Here is a 20,145-nt window from a genome sequence, read left to right on the forward strand (position 1 = left end):
AAAAAATAACAGACATGTGTGCTCTGTCAGTCTGAGTACAGAGAGCCCAGGTGTGAGCGGGGTGCTCTGTCAATCTGGGTAGAGACAGCCCATGTGTGCTGTCCATCTAGGTAGCAGATACATGAAGGTTTATTGTTTCTCCTCTGCCATACAGTTCACAAAACCATCTTTTAGCTATACATAGTACTTAGAATAAGAGACAAATGTCATTGAAACACACGGAAAACAAATTTATCTTTCAACCAAACTAAGAAATAAGGTTCCCAAGGTGTCTTCTCAAATGATTGTTTCACCCTATTTCCCACAGTGTTATTGTCAACGTGGACTCTGATTCCTTGCCAGTGATCCTATCTTCCTTCCAGACCCATCATACTCCGTAAGTATGCACTAATTCCCTCCTAAAGGCAAGGGCACTGGGGCAAGGGTGATCGTGCCACCCTAAACTGAAAGACAACATCTGATCATGCACACAGAGCCTGGTTGTTGTCACAGAGGAAGCCATTTGCACAGCCTGGCAAATGACAGGAATGGGAAGGGGTTTTCCTATTTCCATTCCCTTGGGAGTGGCATGGTTCACTGGCTCCTCTCCACATCTCTACCCCATAGTATACACAGCCCAGGCCACCCACCTTCTCTCTCACACTCTTTACATACATACCCACACTCCACATTAAGCTAGAAGTCCCTTTTAAGGCAAAAAAATAAAAAATAAAAAATAAAAAAAAGAGGCGCACCCCTCCAGAGTACTCAAACTTGGTTTTTATTAGCACAATTCTGCCCTAGGAGATAGAGATCACCAAAGGCACTCACTCTCCTTTTGGGTCCTGGTTGTACAGCTGACCCTACTGCTTCCAGATTAGATCTGATATCCTAAGGTACAGAGAGGCCCAGGGGAAGAAAGGCAAGAACTGAGAGTCCCTTTCTCCCCCAGATGGAAGAGGACACAACCCAATGACCCATGTATCATGAAGTAGTGGCAGAACCCTAAGCTTCCCTGGAGGCCCAGGTACTTGGAGTTCTCCCACAGACTGGATGCTGGATCACTGTTACCCCAAATAGTGGCCAATCCCTAGGCTGACCCGTAAACATTTTTGGTCAATGTTACACACACAATACAGTTAGATGCTTCATATTACTGGACTCTGTGAGCTTACGTTGCTGGAGTGCAGGGACAGATATGTGCACAAACAGTAAAGTGTGACCTGTGTCCTCCCTTCAGCTCTCCCTTCACCCTGTGTCACACCCCCATCCCGGCAAGAACTGGAGACCCTAGGGTGTGAGGGGCCATGGAGCCGCACAGCACGGCTAGGAGTGGACCGCTCTGTTAATGGGTCGTTTCTCTGTGAAGAAGCTTTTAAGCAATAGCACCTGACTGAAGCTGACCACAAACAGGGCAATAGTCTCTCCAACCGACCAGTAAGACACCCGACTATTAAGGTCTTCAGCTCGGGCTCGGTCCTGGGCCTCTCGAAGGCGATAATGTGTCTGGGAGTCGATCACAGTCTTCAGAGCTTCATGAATAGTTACGCAGGCGGATTCCATCTAGGCAGGAAGAGAAAAGCTGCTGTCAGTTGCTAACTCTAAGTCAGGCCAAGTGGAATCTAGCAGCCAAGGTTCACAGCAGCAACCTAGGCATCACCTACTGATGCCTCCTCGGGGACTGTGTTAAACACTTTATGTGGTTTCATAATGCTACAGAAAAGCCTAGTGGGAGCTCGGAGAGGGTAACTTATACAATAACACATGTTTAGTAAGCAACAGAATTAGCATCTGACCAAACTGTCTGTGTTTTCAGTCTATGTGTGCAAGCCCGATCCTGTTTCTCTTCTACAAGTCTCACAATGCCCTAAGCAGGCAAGATCACTGTCCTCACAGAAGGACAGCCAGATTGTAGTTTACTTATCCTTATTGGTGGGGACATTGAGGTTCAGAGAGGCTCCGTGAACTGCCTGAGGCATACAAGAGAATTAACAGCAGTGTGAACTAGACACAATTATGCCCGACTTGAATCCACTGCTTATTCTATTGTGTAACTGATGCTCACAGTTTCATGTGTAATCATAAACGTGTGAACACACAACCATGCATACACACACAAATGTGCTCACATGTAACATACCACTCCACAATTTCTTATGCCTGCTAAAATAGTTGGTCATAGGCAGGTCTCTGAAAATGTCTCAAACACCACCATCAGTCCTTGCTCCCCACCCAGGGTTTATGGCGAAGGGAGCTACCATTCTTGTGGTTACAGTTACTTGGCACAATCATACTTAAGACACGAAGGGAGATGATACTGCAGCTGGATCTACTCATATAAGCCCTTTCAGCAGATACTCACTCTCTCTAGCTGAAAGAAGACAACCCCTACAAAAATCAACAAAATGTCTCAAGGGGCTGTTGGCAATGAAACAGGGTCCCTAGCCATATGACTATATAGAACTGAATCTGGCCAACAACCTAGCTTACAGGAAAGCAGATGCTTTCTCTTCTAGGTAAGAGCCCAACTTGGTCAACAACTCCATTCAGCTCTGTGAGACTGAGCAGAGGACCATTGAGCATGCCCAGACTCTCAGCTCCCAGAGTTGTGAAGGAGAGATGGGTGCAGCATTCAGCCACTGTGCCTGTGGCCATGGACAACTAATGCATCAGGCCTGTTGAAGAGCATGTGTCCTAACTCCAGCAGTTGTGACATCCTGCACAAGATTGGGCCTGTCAACATTCTGTCACAGAGGGACTTACAAGTGCCAGTCTCTTACTGAGGATCTATAGGCAGTTAACTGTTGCTGTGAGAGGAACAGTCCACTGCATTCCAATAAATAACCTTTAACCCATACCATTGTTCAACTGTGTGTAACAACCCCACCTCCTTGTACGGCTGTATGTAACAATCCTATCTCTCTGTTCAACTAGATCCACTAACTGGGAATTAATTCCTCTGACCCTTGGCCGTAGCCTGACACCTCAGAACAGGTCCACCATGTCTCCACATGGCTACACCAGAGACCAAGCCTCCAGCACATTTACCTCTGGGAAGCAAAAGTCATATCCAAACCACAGCACACGATTAGGGCACATGACACGAGCCCTCCCCAAAGCAATATGTCACCAATAGTGACACACATTCAAGAGCACTTCCTTACTTTATAAACACATGCTAGTTCCCCATCTACTGGGGTCTCCCATCAGTGCTAGCCTACCAGAAAGCTCTTCAGCTTGTTACCACATAATTTCAGTTAGTTGATAGCCTACCTTACTTCAGGGGATGTGGGAATGCAGGCACTGGCTAAAAGGGGAACCATATGATACCGAGTGAAAGCAGGCTGGTAAAAGAGGAACTTCACAAACTCTACCTGCCCTCCTCCTTGCAACACGATCACACTGGAACCCAGGCTCCAGGAAAGGCGTTCTCTGTTGCCCTAACTCATTAACTGCTGCTCTCTCTTTTCTCCCACTGGTGCGCAAGGGAGCCCTTAAACTTGGGCTTATGGAACCTTCCAGTTTCATCAGTGACCAACGGAACAATCTATACCTTCGGCTGGAGCTTCTAACTTTTATTTAAACAGCAAAATGTGCATAGTGGCTACTGTTCTAACCTCTAACTGTCCTGAGATGGTAAAAGTCTGGACATGAGCCAAAGAGAAATAAAACATAAGGTCTCCTCAGAGAGCAAACAGGGAAATGTTGGCCTCCTTAGAGACTTGAGCCATTCTGGCTTTGGTCCTAGAATAAGTGTTGCCACAGATAGTTATTCCTGTCTTACAGGTTCCCCAGGTGATCAGTCATAAAACAAATATTTGGTGAACTCCTTTGGTGAGCTCCTTTGGGTGCAATACTTCCTACACTGAAGTATTGAGACAAAAAAAAAAAAAGGCAACTAGATACCAAAGTTCTGGCCCTCAGGAAGCCCAGCCTATATGTGGGAGGATGGAGGAGCTTAAACAGAAGGAGGGAGAACTCCGGATGGAGGCTGGGGTTAGTCAACAATCTTGAGAGCCACGGGGGTCAATGGAAACTACCCATCCTCCAAAAATTCGATGGTGGCGATTTGCTGTCCAGAGACAGTACTCGGTAGCCATCCTCTCATCCTGACTTGCTACACAAGTACTCACCCTAAAGATACTTGACTGGAAATTATGTGTGTGACCATAGGCCAGGGCTTTGAAGGGACAGCTGTGCCATTCTCATTTCTCCTTCTTTTGGTATCCAAAGGAGAGAACTCTGGAGCCCGAGGGAAGGGAAAAGTGGTAAGAAAGAGCCTTGGGGCTGGGACATAGCTCTATGGTAGAGCATGTGCTTAGCACGCACAAGGCCCTGAGTTCCGCAAAATAAATAAATAAAAAGTAAGGAACGGAAAGAGGAAGAGAGGGAGAGATGAAAAGAGAGGGGGAAGAGAGGGGAGGAAAGAAAAAGAAAGACATGAAGAAGAAATGAGAATAAGAATTAAAGGAGCCTGGATTCCCAAGTCACCCACCAGCCTCTACCAGGCCATCCTGAGAACAGTGTGTCAGGCACTGACAGATGGATTTGTTGTGGCAGCTTGAGTTGCGCTCACCAACACACTACTGAAGCAGGACTCTGGTCCTCACAATCTGAGCAGATCACATAGCAGAGAGGTACATGAAGTAATTCGAAAGAGGTGCTGTTCCAGAGAAAGACAGTTGGAAGTAAAAGAGGAGAAGCATCAGTTATGAGAGGGCCCTGCCTAAAAAACGGGACCAGAAGGGGAAAGGAAACTTTTAGCTCTAGATGGTGATTCTTGCTCATCACCTAAGACAAGGACAGAAAATCAGGAACATGCTGAGAGCAGGAAGGGTCCCACTGGTCCTGTCACTGTCACGTCTACTCACCTGAGTAAGAGCTGTGACCCTATTCCCCATGTCTGGGAGAATGGGGGGCTCGTCACCCACTTGGAAGTCAAAGTAGACGGTCTTATGAGAAAAGGTGGAAAATTCATTACTGAAGCAAAACTGATAAACGCCCTTGACCATCGTCTTGTACGTGAAGCTGTCATACTGCTTCTTGGTCTCCCGGTAGACGATGTTCCCCAAGGGGTCCTCCACATAGCAGTCCACATCGTAGTGGCCTCCAGTGATAACCTGACAACCACAGAAAGTATGCTGTTACTGGGGGCAACCAGTGCCTTGAAATGCTGATCCTAACAGTGACTACTGTAAAGCATTTCATAATTTACCCTTCACCACTTTCCACTCCAAATGGAGGAGTTAAAGAAGTGGCCACTGTACTCAGCATTCTTTATGACAAAATACTTGACAGAAGCAATTTAAGGAAGGAAGGATTTACTTTAGCTCACAAATAAACTTGAAGGCACAGCTCATTACGGAGGGGATGCCATGGTACCAGGAGCATGAGGCGGCCGGTCATATGGCATCCAGAGTCAGAAAGCAGAGAGAGATGAACACTGATGTTCAGCTGGCTTTCTCCCCCCTATTCCCAGTCCAGGGAATGATTGATGGTACCCAAACTTAAGAGTAGTTCTTCATTTCAATCTAATCTAGAAACTCCTTCTCAGTCATGCCCAGATTATAGACGCGCGCCCCTGCCCCCACTGATGGTAAATGCCTACCCTGATGGCTTGTGGAGCCTCACTGGCCACATCGTTAAGAACGAAGGCTGTTCTTGGTCTTAAACTGTTTGTCTATGCAGAAACTGCCTATGCAGGCGCATGCACACACTTTGCACATTGTCCACAGAGGTGAGAGTGGTCTCATCAGTGACTCCATCATACATGAAGTTGTCTTCGAATAGAAGCATCCTCCGGAGCTGCTCAATGTGCACCATTTGGGCTGCCCGTGTCTCCTCATTTCTAGAAATCTCTCCCCAACGTTTTCACTCACCCCCTCCAACCCTGACACTAGACCTGCTCACTAAATCTAGGAAGCAGACCCTTTCTTCACCAAAGCAACTGACAGCTATTAGATATGTCCCTGGAGACAACAGCGCGGGAGGACCTGACTTTGCTGAGCCATATGGTAAGAGGCAAGCCGAGTAACCACAAGGGGGGTTAGGGGGTGGGGGTTGCTCCTTGTGAACACTGCCAGGACTCAAAGTCTGGACTGAACGCTCCTTTCCAAAAACCCTTAATCACTCCTGCTAGCTCACCCCAACGCCAACTGTAAAAGATGCCCTGGCTTCAGCACCTGCAAGAAACGCAGTCCAAGGGACAGTCCAGACAGACTGCCAGCCTGTGTCAACTAATTAATACTGGGGGTTTTTAAGATCGAGGGTACCTGAGGAGGTCATCCTGGTCAATTCTGCAGGACACGGGGGACGGGAGGCAGGGGGAGGCGACGGGCCTCCCCATCCTCAGCGCACACCTGTAGCCTGCCTAACTCCCCAGCCACCCTGGCCCACTTCGGGGGGGCGATATAAACGTTTCTTTTCAGGGAGACGTCAACAGGTCTGGGGTTATCTCCAACCCCCACAGCCTCTGGTGGCTAATCTTAGCCTCTCCGGATGGGGGCGCGCTGGTGTCTGGGCGAGACGCGGCTAGGGCTGCACCTGGTAATCCAGAGAGAACTTCACGCCCTGCTCCACCTCTTCGTGGAAACACTGCTTGGCGTTGTCCGGCAGCTCGAAGGTGAGCTCGGCGCCCCGCAGTCGCTCGGCCCGGAGCAGGAGCAGAAGCAGAAGCAGCAGCACCTGGAAGGAGGAAGCGCGAGAGGCCTCGCTGCCCATGATGCTCTGGGCCCGGTTCGCTGAGCAGAGGCTCGGACGCAGGGACTGAGGAGACCTGGGAGGGGCCCCCTGGGAAGACGTGGCGCGAACTCAGCACAGCGCTTCCGGGACGGCTGCGAATCAGTGCGCAGCCGCACACCGGAGAAGCGGGCCGCCCGCTGCGCCTGCGCAGCACTGCTTTTAGGAGCGGTTGTCCGCCGCGGGTCCGGGAACCCGGATTTCTCTGTGCGTTGCTCCAGTTCTTGTAGTCAGAAACATTTGGGCGTCTACTCTGCTTGTGACTTGCTGTCACTAGTCTCCCAAGTCTTCCGAGAAATCTGGGATGTAAGGAGCAAGGATGGAGGGATAGCCGAAAAAGAAGGAGACGCAAGGAGGGCAAGTTTTCAACAAACTAAACCCCGAAGGTTACGCTTGACCGGGGGGAAAGCAGGCTCTCTCTCATACGCAAACTCTCTTCGGAAAATAAAAGTTTCTTAAAGATTTCAGTTATGCTTTGGCATTCGGGGTTCATTGAAAATTATTTTGGGGAGACTCTGTCATCATCCCCTTTGACTTCTCAAAAGTGTTGAAAGACTAATCGATTTACTGTCTTATTCCTGACTACTTGCCTAAGAATATATACGTGTGTGACGTGTGTGTGTGTGTGTGTGTGTGTGTGTGTGTGTGTGTGTGTGTGTGTGTTTGTGTGTGATTTACAGAGTCCTACAGGATTCTTATGCTCACCGTAGACTTATAAACAAAGAAAATATGTGTTATGTTATTTGCTGCTAGATAAAATTTTATTTCAATGGAAAATTATTAGATGTGGTGACTACTGATTTTAGCAAAGAGTTTCACTGCTCATGTATACCACCACATGGATAAGATTGGCATGCACTGCCACTGCCCATATTGGACCATGTATGAAGAAAGTAATCTGTAAGTTGCGAAACAACATCACCCATAATATAATTATTAATGTGTACTGACCCTGTGCTAGACGTGAAAGAGGTGTTGAATGGTGGGCTTCAGGGCTCCTTCTCTGCCTGTCCTACTTACCATTCTTTTAACTTTTTAGTTATATGTGTGTGCATGTCTGCATGTGAGTACAGGTGCCTGAGGAGGCCAGAGGCTTTGAATCCCCTGGAGCTGGAATTACAGGCAGTTGTCATTCATCTGCTGAGGGTTCTGGGAACCAAATGGGGTCCTCTGGAAGTGCTCTTAACCATTGAGCCACCTCACCAGCTCTTATTATTTTTAATGAAGAATATTTGAAGACTTGAAACGTAAAATTATCTAACTAGAAGAATCAAGTGAAGACAATACAACAGAAGTTCCCACAGGTTAAATATGAAATGCTACACTTAGGTTCTAAGAAGAAAACCTCCATAAATTCAGAGGAGAAGGCCTGATTTCATGGCTGTTTAAGTTGGAGCAAGCAGAATTACAATCAACATCAAACTGTGTGTAAGACAAGATACATCCCTGGGTTTTTAAAAAGTAAATATTGCCTGGGAAACGGGCAATGATCAGGTGGCATCTACTGTACTATTTCAGGAAAAATATTAACAAAGTTGGGAGACGGGTCAAAGGAAGGTGAGTAGGAGGGGGCAGCATAACTGCTGTCAGGGAACTGCCTCAAACAAGGGAATGCCCAAGAAAGGAAGACTTAGTTAGCATGGAACATTAAAACCGATAGGGAATGTTAGCTTTAAAAGTTTACACAGCAGCAACCATTTATTTAGTACTAACAATGTACCTGTCACAGTGTCACCTAGCTATCCAGCTCAGCATAGTTTATATTAATTAATCCTCACTAGTGCTGTGTATTTTTTTTAGAAAAAAACATATTTGTTCCTATTTGACAAGGAAGAAACAGGAGCTCATGATTTTAATTCAGTAACACTTGTCTTTGTTCACTTTTTCTATGTGTAAGCATCTCAGACTCACACTGATTTATAATCTCCATGATTCTATAGGTCAGTTGGGCAGTGAGGCTTTGGGCAGTCTTCCCTAAGCTTTCCCATGAAGCTACATTCATCTAGAGATCATCTGCACTGGGCATTACAAGATGACCCCACTGGAATGTCTGGGGACAGGTGCAGGTTATTGGCTGCAATACTTGTCTCCCTTCCAAGCATCCTCTACCAGCAGGTGAGGCTAGTTTTCTTATGTGACATGCTCAGGGAAGTATCCCAAGATAACCCAGAGGAAGATAGTGAGGCTCTCTAAGAGCTAGGCTCCAGAATTCTTCCAACATCATCTTCTATATAGTTTATAGGCCAATCAAGCCTAAAGCTGACCTTATACAAGAAGAGGTGTATACCTCTAAGGTGAGAAGTGGTCAAACCTGGTTGTAAACGGGGAGCCTTTTGGAATAGGAGGCATTTGTGACTGCTAAACAATCTGCTAGAGTACTCCATTTTACCTACCTCATCAACAGCTGAGCCAGAAGATGACCTCAAATCTGCACAATACTGGAGGCTCTGTGTTACACGACAAGCCCCTGTTCATCCCATGGGATTGATTGTTATTTCTCCATGTTCCATATGGCAAAACTGGGTGCTAAACATTAATGATACTAAGGTGTATCCCAGCTAAACATAAAAATATCTTTCTGGAACTGAAATAACTTTCTGTAATTTTTCAGGGAGAAAATGAATGGGCAGCACAATTTCCACCCCTGCATATACTGGAGCAGAGATAGGTGAACAGCCATATACTGGATGCCATAGAGATTTGTGAGCTAAATTAGATATGTGATAGAATGTTGGGCAATGTATGAAGTGCCTTTGAAATTTTATATTCCAACATATGTGGTAGAAAGTCCTAAAACCAAGAAAATCTGAAAGAAAACTAAAGCAGTGTCTGTCTGCCCTATTCCTGAGGTGACTTGTGAAATCCTTTTTAAAAATTATTATCATAAATCCAAAAAAGAATATGACAAAATTTAATAGCTGCTCATGATACAAACTCTTAGGGACCAAAGAATAATAGATAACTTCCCTGTTGCCATTAACATCTGTTAAAACTGAACCAAACTTTGCAGTTCATGATAAACACTTAAATATTTCTCTTTGGAGCTGGAGAGATGGCTGTGTGCCTGAATTCTTGTTCACAAGCACGACGTCCTGATTTCAGATCTCAGCACCCACATAAAGAAATCTGGATATGGCTATGTGCGTGACTGTAACACTAGCACTGTGTAGAGCAGACAAGAGAAACTATAGGGTTTACTGGCCGCCACCCCAGCTCCAGGGTCAATGAAAGAGCCTGTCTCAAAGGAATAAGATTGACAGAGACAGATCAGGACACCAGTGTTCTCTTGTGGCATTCACCCACCCACCTGATGTGAGCACCTGATGCATCACACACACACACACACACACACACACACACACACACACACACCTTCCCTTGAAGTTGGAGTTAAAATATAAAAGCCTACTATTACAATTGCAATTCACATTGAATTTCAAGCAAAAAGATAAGGCAATGGGAAGAAAGAAGGGAATAACTATTAGAAGGATAAAAGGCAGAATTGGAGTTCCACAAAGTGGGAGGAGTTAGAAAGTTAAGGATGTTCCTCAAGAGTTCCTCAGGGATTCACACTATGAACTTTTGTTCATTCACTCGTTTGTGTTCTATAATGTCTCTGTGTGTATGATCTCATAGTTCCAAAAGGTCAAAAGGCGAATAAGTGCACTAAGGAGAAATGAGCTACACAAGAGGACCTATCTGTGCCATTTTATCCTTATCCCACACAACAGGAGCACTCTCCAGCATGCTGCTAAGATTTTGAAATCAAATCAGCATTTATCCATACAGGCAACTCATGAAAAAAAATATGGATGGAACTGAAAAACATTATATTAAATGAGGTGATCCATGCTCAGAAAGCAAGCACTGCAGGTTAGATCTCAAATGCAGATCCCAGTTTCTAATTTTTACATATGTGTAGTTACATGGAAATTAGTGTGGAAAGGGACCCAAGTGTAGGGAGACACCCTAGTCCCGCCCAATAGTCATGGGACAGGTACCAAGTGGACCCAGGACTCGCCCATAAGGGCGTGGTGAAGGAAAGCCGGTGTGACGTAATGGAGCTTCTTAAGGGCTGCACCGGAAGACCCTAGCCCTTTTTCTGGCCGCGCTTGCTGGGTTCCTGTAACCTCGCTCTGGCCTGCGTCTTGCCCTGGTGTTTTCTTGAATAAAGAGACTTTATTCATCACCCAAGAGATGGGAGGAAGAGGCTTTGAGAGAGGGTGGGGGTAATGGAACCCATGTGATACGAAAGTGGAAAGAGGGATACTGAAGGTGGAAGGGTTTAAGCATGAATAGGGGATAAGAAGATGGGGAAGAGAAAAGCATGGAGAAGAAGGAGCAACAAAATAGTATGACAATACAGCAAGAATACCTGATGCTTTATATATTAGGACCTGAAAGATTAAGCAACATCAAACAAGTCACCCAATAGTTCAAACATGGTGTCTACTGCACCACACAGTTCCAAAGTCTCCATGAACCCTCACGGTCCACCTAGGTCACTTCCACCCTGCAGTGGTTCTTTGCTCACTTGGTGATGTTCTTATAGATTCTAGGAAAAACACATGGCAGATTTTTTTTATATTGATTTGTTGTTACAATTGAAGTTTTCTGTTTTCCCCACACAAACGACCAGTGAAGCTCAGTATTTAGCTGAGAGATTCTATCTTAACAGTATGTGTCCTGAATCGCAGGGGGAAAGTACACTCAACTGCTTGATGACATTTCACTTGTCACTTGTGAAGGGTTCACAGAAACCTAGGCTTTAAAAAGTCATAAAATTTATTCTCCAAATCACAATATGGAGAATTGTTGGGATCCTCCAACTTCTGTTTGGATAACTCACTCAGTTTTACATTTTATCCCTGTCAAAGTGGGTAGCTAAAACCCTACACTAGAAGCTGAAGGAGGGGACAAATGAGTTGGTTCCTAAGGTTTGCTTTTTTTAAAATCAAAATACTTTGAATTTTCTCACTCAGACAGCATTTTCTTCTCAGAGAGGGGGAAAGAAATAAGGAAGGGAGGGAGGGTAAGAGAGAGAGTGTGAGCGAGAGAGAGAGTCCAATCTGTATGTATTGGTCAGGATAGAAAATGCTATAATGCCATAAAAATCAACCTCAAAATCCCATGGCTCATCAAAGTAAGGTTTATTATCAGTCTACGTACAGTTCTCATGGGTTGGGGAGCAGAGGCCTCCCCCGATCATCACTCAGGTTCTTGAGCTGAAAGTAAGACCAGGTTATTTAAATAAATTTTCATTTTTCACCGGGGTTTCTATTGCTTTGATAAAACACCATAACCAAAAGCAATTTTGGGAGGAAAGAGTTTCTTTCACTTACAGCTTGTAAGTCATCGCTGAGGGAAACCAGGACAGAAAACTGGAGGCAGGAACTGGAGCAAAAGCCAGGGGTTGGTGCTGCTTACTGGCTTGCTCCCTGTGGCTTGCTCAGCCTGTTTTCTTATACTATCCAGGGCCACCAGTCCAGAGGTGGCACTGCCCGTCCACACGTGCTGAGCCCTCCCACAAGCATCTTCAATCAGGAAGTTGCACCACAGGCTTTCCCAGAGGCGAACTCAGTGGAGGTGTTTTCTCTGCTGCCATTCCCTCTTCTAAAATGACTCTAACTTGTGGCAAGTTGGCGTAAAGCTAGCCAGCACACAGCCCATCTCCTCTAGCCTGCTTCGTAAGAATGCTGCTGCTGATAAACAAGACAAATGCTTCAATTTTCAGGGAAAGGCAGTTTAGGCTATTTGAATCTAAATTCTTCCTGAAAGCAAGTAAAAATATTATTTTGAAGAGACTTTTTGGAAAACATCACATAGCCTAGCTAACAACAAAGAGCCATGAAGCTGAAACTGAAGGGAGAACAACTATGGGGAAACAGAGCTGCCCCGAGGTAACTGTCCCCAGCAGTGCATTCAACAGTCCTGGAGATTCTGGGATTTGTATCCCGACAGCTTCACAGGCAGAACGAACAGGAATCAGAGTTGGAGAAATAGTGGGGGGCTTCACTGTGCTACTCTATTGTTTAGGGACAGTCCAGCCTCATGGCCATCAAATCCTGATTCCACACAGCATTGCATTACTTCCCATCCCAACCCACTCCTGTCGTCACTTCTGCTATCGAAGGTTCCACTAGGCTTCATGGATTGTGATGGTGACTGTTAGGTCTCAAACCTGGCAACACTAAGGTGCTTATTAACATATCACACTAGACACGGCCAGCATCCCCCTGTTCCTATCTGTTACAGAGCTTAGCTGGCATACCCCACTCCTTACCCTGAACTCTCCAACCCAGGGGCTGGGCTGCCCTTCCCTCAGCGATTCTTCCTTATATAATCCAGCCATTTTGTTTATCCCTGTCCTTTTTCAACCTTTGCCGCCCGGCCTCTTGGTCTCCTGGTCTTTTGGCTCTCCCCTCTCCCCTCTCCCCTCCCTCTTCTCCTCACATGGCCCGACTCAGGGTCATGTTCACTCTGAACTCTCCCAGAGGTCCCTGCCTCTGACTATGGCCTCCCTTTTATCTACAATAAACTTTCTCCCCTACCATTCCTAGGAGAAGTCATGTATTCCTTTTCTATTTCTTTTCATTTTTCATTCGGTGACTTTAAGGCCATGACTGCGACTCTGGCTGCTGTTTCTTTTGCCCAGAGGGTCTGCCAACTCAATTTTGAGATACATTGTTATTCACAGCCTCTATAAAGCCCCTCCCCCTCACCTACACGTGACACCACCTTGCCTGCTTCCTTTATACAATTGTATCGGTTTCTTCCTTCTGTATCTCGGGTGTCTTGGTTACGTTTCTATTGTGGTAACAAAAGACCCTGAAAACAGCAGCTCAAGGAAGGAAAGGTCTACTCTGACTCGCTGTTGTGGTGCAGCCAGTTCAATAGGATGAAGTAAGCAACAGGAACTTCAAGTTAGCGGGTCCCAACACATCCACAGCCGGGAGGAAAAGAGCAATGAACGCTCTTGGGCAGCCAGCTTCTTCCTTTTTCTGCAGTCCTAGACTCAAGCCTGGGGAATGGTGCCACCCTTGTTTAGGGTGAGTCTTCCCACATCATTAAACCATCAAGATAATCCCCAGAGGCTATTCTAATCTAAATAATCCCAGCAGGTGTACTGGAAGTCTTGCCTCATGGGTGACTCTAGATCCTGTCAAGTTGAAAGTCAACATTAATGAACCATCCACAAAGGGAGACTTATGAAGACGGCTTAATAAAATCTCAGGTATAATCTACGTACCGCAACATAAATATGTTTAAAGTGTTCAGTTAGGTAAGTTTTCAGATATGTCCGCCTGCCAGATCACTGTCACAATTGTGTAATGAGCATGAGCATCACCTCTAAAGCCATCTCATTGCTTCCTATCCCTCTCCACACCCACCTCACTCTCAGAATAGTGCATTTTTCACTACCCAATGTGTTAGATTTTTTCTGGAATTCTGAATAAATGGAATCATAAAGGAATGCTCCTTTAGCATGCCTTCTTAAACTCAGCATAATTGTTTTAAAATTCACCCATGGTGTATGCCAATAGTTCATTCCTTTTTCTATTTCCTGTGTATGTATACATCTATTCCCAGTCTATCTAAACTGCCCCATTGTTTTCTTTGTCTGTGTCTATGCCAACACCACATTGTCTTGATTATGAAAGATTTATAGGACATGAAACCATGTAAAACTAAGCCCCCAGCTCTGCTCTTCTTTTTCAATATTGCATTGGCTCTTGCAGGTCATTTGCTGCATTTCCCAGCAAATTTTTAAACTGATTTATCAATTTCTGGAAAATTACATATGTAACTGAACCTGACCATCCATGTATGTGGACAAGTGCTGACTGACAACATGCAAAATGGCAATTTGTTCAGAAAACAATACCAGAAAAATTGGATATCCACATGCCAAAAAACTGACCCTAAATCCATAGCTCACATCATAAGTACAATTTAGTTCAAGTGGGTTGTAGATCTAAATATGAAGCCTAAAACCACAAAGTTTCTAGAAGAAATCACAGGAACAAAATTTTTATGACTTGGACTTGGTAGAGAATTCTTAGAAGACCCAAATCACAATCTGTAATGAAAGAACAAATTGATAAATTGGACTTTACCAGATTGAAACTGTTCATACTCCACAAGACTCATTCAAGAGAATTAAAGAAAGTCAAAACACCAACATAGGCTTTGGGAATATTATTCAAAACAATATCATGAATAATTTTATGCTGAAAAATGGTAAGTTTGGGAGGGAAATGAGCATTTTCTTAGAAAAACATAACTTTTACAATCTGATCCAGGAAGAAGCAGAGGAGACTAGCTCTGAGAGTCCAGTGCAGTTTAAAGGTCTAAATTTCCTTTACCTCCTCACTTGTCCCCACTGTGCTCACCACACTTAGCTTGTACAGCTTCCACAGCTTCTCTGTTTTGCCCTAGAATTTACTCCCAGCTCAAGAGGAGAAAAACTGCCTGTTCCTTTGGTTTTCATCTGTCACTATCAAAAGCTAGAATGACAGCTGTGAGGCCCTTGCAGTGCAGAGAGGTAATGTCCTTGTGATTTTTCTTATCTCTGCAGCCCCTCCCTGAAGGTCAGGGTAAGCAACACTCCCCTTGAGGTCATATCCTTCCTGGGCCCTTCCACTTTCTCTGCCCTGTTTCCCCACCTTCCTTAGGAAGCTCTCTGAAGTTCACCCCTCGCTGAATCACAACAGCCCAAATGCCTGTCCTGAATTTCATGAGCCCAACCTAAGAAACCCTACATCTATGAAGTAAATATAGTAAATGCTACAATTGAGAAGGGGTTGCCCCTGCCCAAACTCATGTAAAAATCTAGCAGCCAATGTAACCCACAGAGGGGTTTTGGGACCTTTAAGATTTCAAGTAGCAGGGCTCTACCCTCTTTAAAAGATCTATGAGTTCCCAGGACAGTATCTGTTTCAGAAGGTGTCCACTCTTCCATTCTAGGAGCCTCATTTGGGCCCCTGCTTTCTGCTGTGAGGTAAAACAGCCTGGAACCCTTCCCATCACCATGCTCCTAAACTATTCCACCTCCAGAAACGTGTGCCCAAATACATTTCACTTTATTATAAATCACACAGACTTGGTATTTTTTATGTCATGATATCATCAAAATAAAACAACTGGTACTTAAAAACTTAAGGATGAAGTGTGTGTGTGTGTGAGAGAGAGAGAGAGAGAGAGAGAGAGAGAGAGAGAGAGAGAGAGAGAAAGAGAGAGAGAGAGAGAGAGAGAGAGAGAGAGAGAGAGAGGAGAGAACCCCTTTATTCTCTTCAGATATACCTTTATTCTCTTCAGTGGTCAATGCCTGATGACCACTAAGCCCCATCTCCAAATAGCACCACAAACTAGGGACCATGTTTTCAACCTATAACTTTTTACAGGACTTCAAATCCACAGATAAAGAGTGTTAAAAAGTAAAAGTATGAGGCAATTTCATTTATAAGTACAAAAGGATAAATATTAGTCTTGCATTTTTATTCCAATTTTAACTCTGTATTGTGAAATAAAGATCCAAATTCATTTTTAGATTTTATTTTACCTGGAAAACAAATTATTCTAGCATTATTTATTGACCAGAAATGTTATCTCTGTCACACCTAAGTCTTTCACCTATGTGAGGCTCTATTCTGTCCTGGTGTTGTGGCTTGGTTGTGTATTGCTGTATTTTGTTACACAGCTTAAATCACTATTGCTTTTTTAAATCTCATCATCTGCCATATCTTCCTTGTTATTGTACTTCAGAACTACTTTAGCTATTTCCAGCTCATTGCTACCCCATGTGAATTCTAGGATCATTTCGCCATTTTTAAAGAAAAAATCCTGCTGGTATTCTCACATTAAAGAAAACTCAGGGCAGGTGAAGTGGCTTGGTGGGAAAAAGCACCTGTTGTCAAGAATAGGGAGCTGAGTTCCAGCCCTTGGGTTCATATGGTAGAAGGAAGAGGACCAACTCCTACAAAGTTGAACTCTGACCTCTACACACATACACACACACCACCACCACCACCACCACCACCACCACCACCACCACCACCACATATTTTAATGTCCTAAATATGTTTTAAAAAGAAAATCTCAATTTTTCTACATGCTAACAATATCTGCTGGCATAAGAAACAGTATCATGATCATAGTTGTCACAGAAGTATAAAATACCCAGTAATGGAATAAAAAGAGATTTGTAATCTCTTTATGGAGAAAATGAAAATTTTTCACTAAGGGGTAAAGACAATGAAGATTGTCCTGTAAATGAAGGTTTGAAGTTTTAGAGTGGCAATGTTGTGTCTCTGGATTGCAAGACTTAATCTTTAAGGAGTGTTAATTCGAACAAACATAACTAATAGCCTGCAGTGAAGACTGGGTTAGATACTATGAAATTGCAATGGGATACTTTAAAGAGTGAATTTATGTCCTGTGTCCATATGAGGAGGGCATATGCTAATCTCTACAACAGAAATGTCTATGATTCTGAGCACATTAGCCAAGGGAAGGACTCTGAAAGGAGGTGTCAGGTGGCTCTTTCATCTGGCTGATCACCCGGGTTGGTATATCTGAACGTTGTCTTGACCTCTTCGGTCTTTTCTCACCTTTCTCTTCTCCTGCTTTTCTCCAAGCCTTGCCTACACTTACTATTCTTCTCCCCAATGGCTGACACTAGATTTTAACTCTATGATTTCAAAATGGCTTCCAGAACCAGTCTTCTGGGGCTGGACCATAGAATCCCTGTTGTGTTTTGGATGCGAACTGCTCCCCTGAGATGGTTCATATATTGAAAGCTTGACCATCAGCTGTTAGGGCTATAACAAGGTGGTGGAGACTTGAGGAGGGGAGGACTATCTGGAGTTGTGTTGTTGGGGACATGTCTTTGAAGAGAATGTGTTGTGCATAATGTATTCCCATTACTCTCCGCTTCCTGACTGTCACAAGGTGAGCAGCTCTGGTCCACTATGTGCTCCCCGTCATGCTGTTATGTCTTTTCACACCCTAAAAGCAATGGATCCAGACAATCAGACGTTGAAACCATCAGACAAAATTAATCTTTCCTCCTTTAAATTGATTTTCTGTAGAACTTCTCATGCCCTGCTCTCCATCCCCCCAATACACGGTTTAAAAGAAATATATCACACAATCACATTCCTCTTAAAAGCTCCATGAAAACTGTCAGGCACCCTCAGCTGCATGAGAGAGCTGTATGCTACTTACTTCCTTTCATTTCTTGAGGTCCATTCTTTACTTTGTAAACATCTTTACTGGCAAATTTAGTCAATAAAGATGCTGTACTTCTATGCTATCCTAATCAGCTTAATTGTCATGGCTTAGACTCATCTGATAGGAAAGTCTCTTTGGAGGGATTGCCTAGGTCAAGATGACCAAATATGTGAGAGAAAAAAACCTAAGAGAGTCAGGATTTATTTTGACTCGTGGTTTTTGAGGGGAAGGCATGGTGAGGCACAGCAATTTCACAACATGGCATCCAGGAAAGAGAGAGAGAAATAATGCTCTTCTGTAACCTTTCTCCTTTTCTCTCCAGCCTACAGGATGGCACCGCCCACATTCACAGCAGCTTGTCTCTGCTTGATCCTCCCTGGAAAGTCCTCACAGGCATACCCAAAGATGCACCTTAGGAGTTTCTGGGTTGTTTCATAATCTCATCAAGTTGATAATCAAGAGTAACCATCAGAGATGTCTTCCCACCAAGCTTGACCATGTAGGCATTTCTCTATACAGTTTTACTCTGGAACAGAGCAGTTTGCATTAATTGAATCCAAATTTCTGAGCTTTTTATCAGTCTTGGGGATACACCCCCTCCTCCAAGGTCAGCCACTTTCCCCTTGGTCCTCCTTGCTTCTTCCACTCCTCCAGCATTTTTGCCCCCTCCAGGACTATCACTCATAATCTTTCCTCAAAGGATATATAAGAAATACTAGGTTCCCTTTTCCCAGTGTAGAAGTGGAGAAAAGACAGGATAAAACTAGTCTGAGGGGCAGTAATTATTTTCCTAAGGGAATCTTTTTCAATAAGCATTTTGTTTTATGTATAAATATTATTAACAACTTCTTTGAATATTTAGATAAATTTTCACAATGTGTCCTTATAGAAATGGTATAGCATGCAGAGCTCTCCGTCCCTACCTTCTGTTGTCATTTTAGTAGTCTAGGGAAGGTACTAAGGACAAAGTCTGGCAATATCCAGAGGATCACAGAACACTAATATTTACAGGAGAAGGGAAATCTTGCAGGTCGTCCATTTTATACTTACTGCTTGATCTTGAATGAGAGCTAACAGAAGTGAGCTTACAGGCTTATAGGACCCAGGGATGAATATCCAGTGACTACAGCCTGTGCTACCAGCTCCAAGGGAATGCAAATCCCCCTGAAAGTCGTAAGTAACAGCAGTGAGTATTTATCTTCAAATGTGGCAACACACTTTCTCATTAATTGGATTCTTTTCTTCAGAAGAGAAACAAGCAATAGAGTTCACATAACTTAAAGTTTGGTTTTCAATTTGTGTGAATGTAAAATAGTGAGCCTCTGCTGAAGTTGATGTTGATAGGAGATGCTATCAATACCATCATAAAGACTGCCACACCAAATCCAGTATTCTATGTGACAAGTTCCACAGACCAAGCGATGACTTCAAATCAAGGAGGTCCCCTGGAAACGTTTGTGGACCTCTCAGCTGGTGAAAAATACTGGGCTGTGATTCTCATGGCAATTTCTGTTTGTTATTCTATTACTTTTTTCACATTAATGAAATGTTCCTAAAAGCCTATACTGACATTTCAAACAAAAGAAATAGATAAGAAACCATCCCCTGAGATGGGGTCACTAGCCATGACCTCATCTCAGGAAAAGCCAGTGTTTTCCAAATCATTCATGTCCTTCACATAAGTACAAATAGTAAAAACTTTCCCAACAATAAAATTCCATATGGCTGTACATGTGTCATATGTACAGAGAGTGGGCTTAAGTGTCTGGTAAAGAAAGCTTTTAATAAGAAAGGGTTAAAATAGCTCAATATTTCAAATAATCACAAGAACTGGGTAATAGATGTTAAACAATAACTGACCATAAAAATACATTAATTTGATCTAAGAAATATGCGTTTAGCCTTGGATGATCCTATGTTAATCAAGGGTGGGCCTATGTTTTGATTAACCAAGGACAATTTTGTGTTTTGATTAACCCTGGATGATTCTATGTTTTGGATTTCTGTGTCACTGTGCCAAGTAACAATAAAGTCATATGTTTGGGTTTGTTTAACAAAAACATCCCCTGAGAAAATATCTCTATAAAAAAGCCTTGTTTGAGAACTTCAAAATACACTCAGATTCAAACTGCCTCTGTGTTTGTTTCTGTTTGTCACCACGGAATCCTTACCCACCTATTCTTCGAGGACCCTTAT

General features: G+C 43.9%; 1 protein-coding gene across 1 annotated transcript; it reads right to left on the reverse strand.

The window, feature by feature from the left end:
* Positions 1–739: 739 nt before the first annotated feature.
* On the reverse strand, positions 740–6,801 carry Tmed3 (transmembrane p24 trafficking protein 3). The gene is made up of 3 exons (XM_027410971.2): positions 6,523–6,801; positions 4,851–5,099; positions 740–1,542 (listed from the first exon to the last, which is right to left on the reverse strand). Exons 1-3 carry the CDS (start codon positions 6,697–6,699, stop codon positions 1,306–1,308), a joined length of 663 nt encoding a protein of 220 aa, XP_027266772.1. The 5' UTR covers positions 6,700–6,801; the 3' UTR covers positions 740–1,305.
* Between the last annotated feature and the right edge of the window lie 13,344 nt (positions 6,802–20,145).

The sequence above is a fragment of the Cricetulus griseus genome, chromosome 4 (genome assembly GCF_003668045.3).
Source record: "Cricetulus griseus strain 17A/GY chromosome 4, alternate assembly CriGri-PICRH-1.0, whole genome shotgun sequence".
NCBI lineage: Eukaryota > Metazoa > Chordata > Mammalia > Rodentia > Cricetidae > Cricetulus > Cricetulus griseus.

What these genes read in the sequence shown, in the direction of transcription:
- Tmed3 (XM_027410971.2), bottom strand. Translation starts at nt 6,699, where the DNA reads ATGGGCAGCGAGGCCTCTCGCGCTTCCTCCTTCCAGGTGCTGCTGCTT. An exon ending in AGTTCTCTCTGGATTACCAG is followed by an intron (nt 5,100 to 6,522) that starts GTGCAGCCCTAG and finishes TGTGGTTGTCAG; the next exon opens with GTTATCACTGGAGGCCACTA. An exon ending in GGGTCACAGCTCTTACTCAG is followed by an intron (nt 1,543 to 4,850) that starts GTGAGTAGACGT and finishes CTTCCTGCCTAG; the next exon opens with ATGGAATCCGCCTGCGTAAC.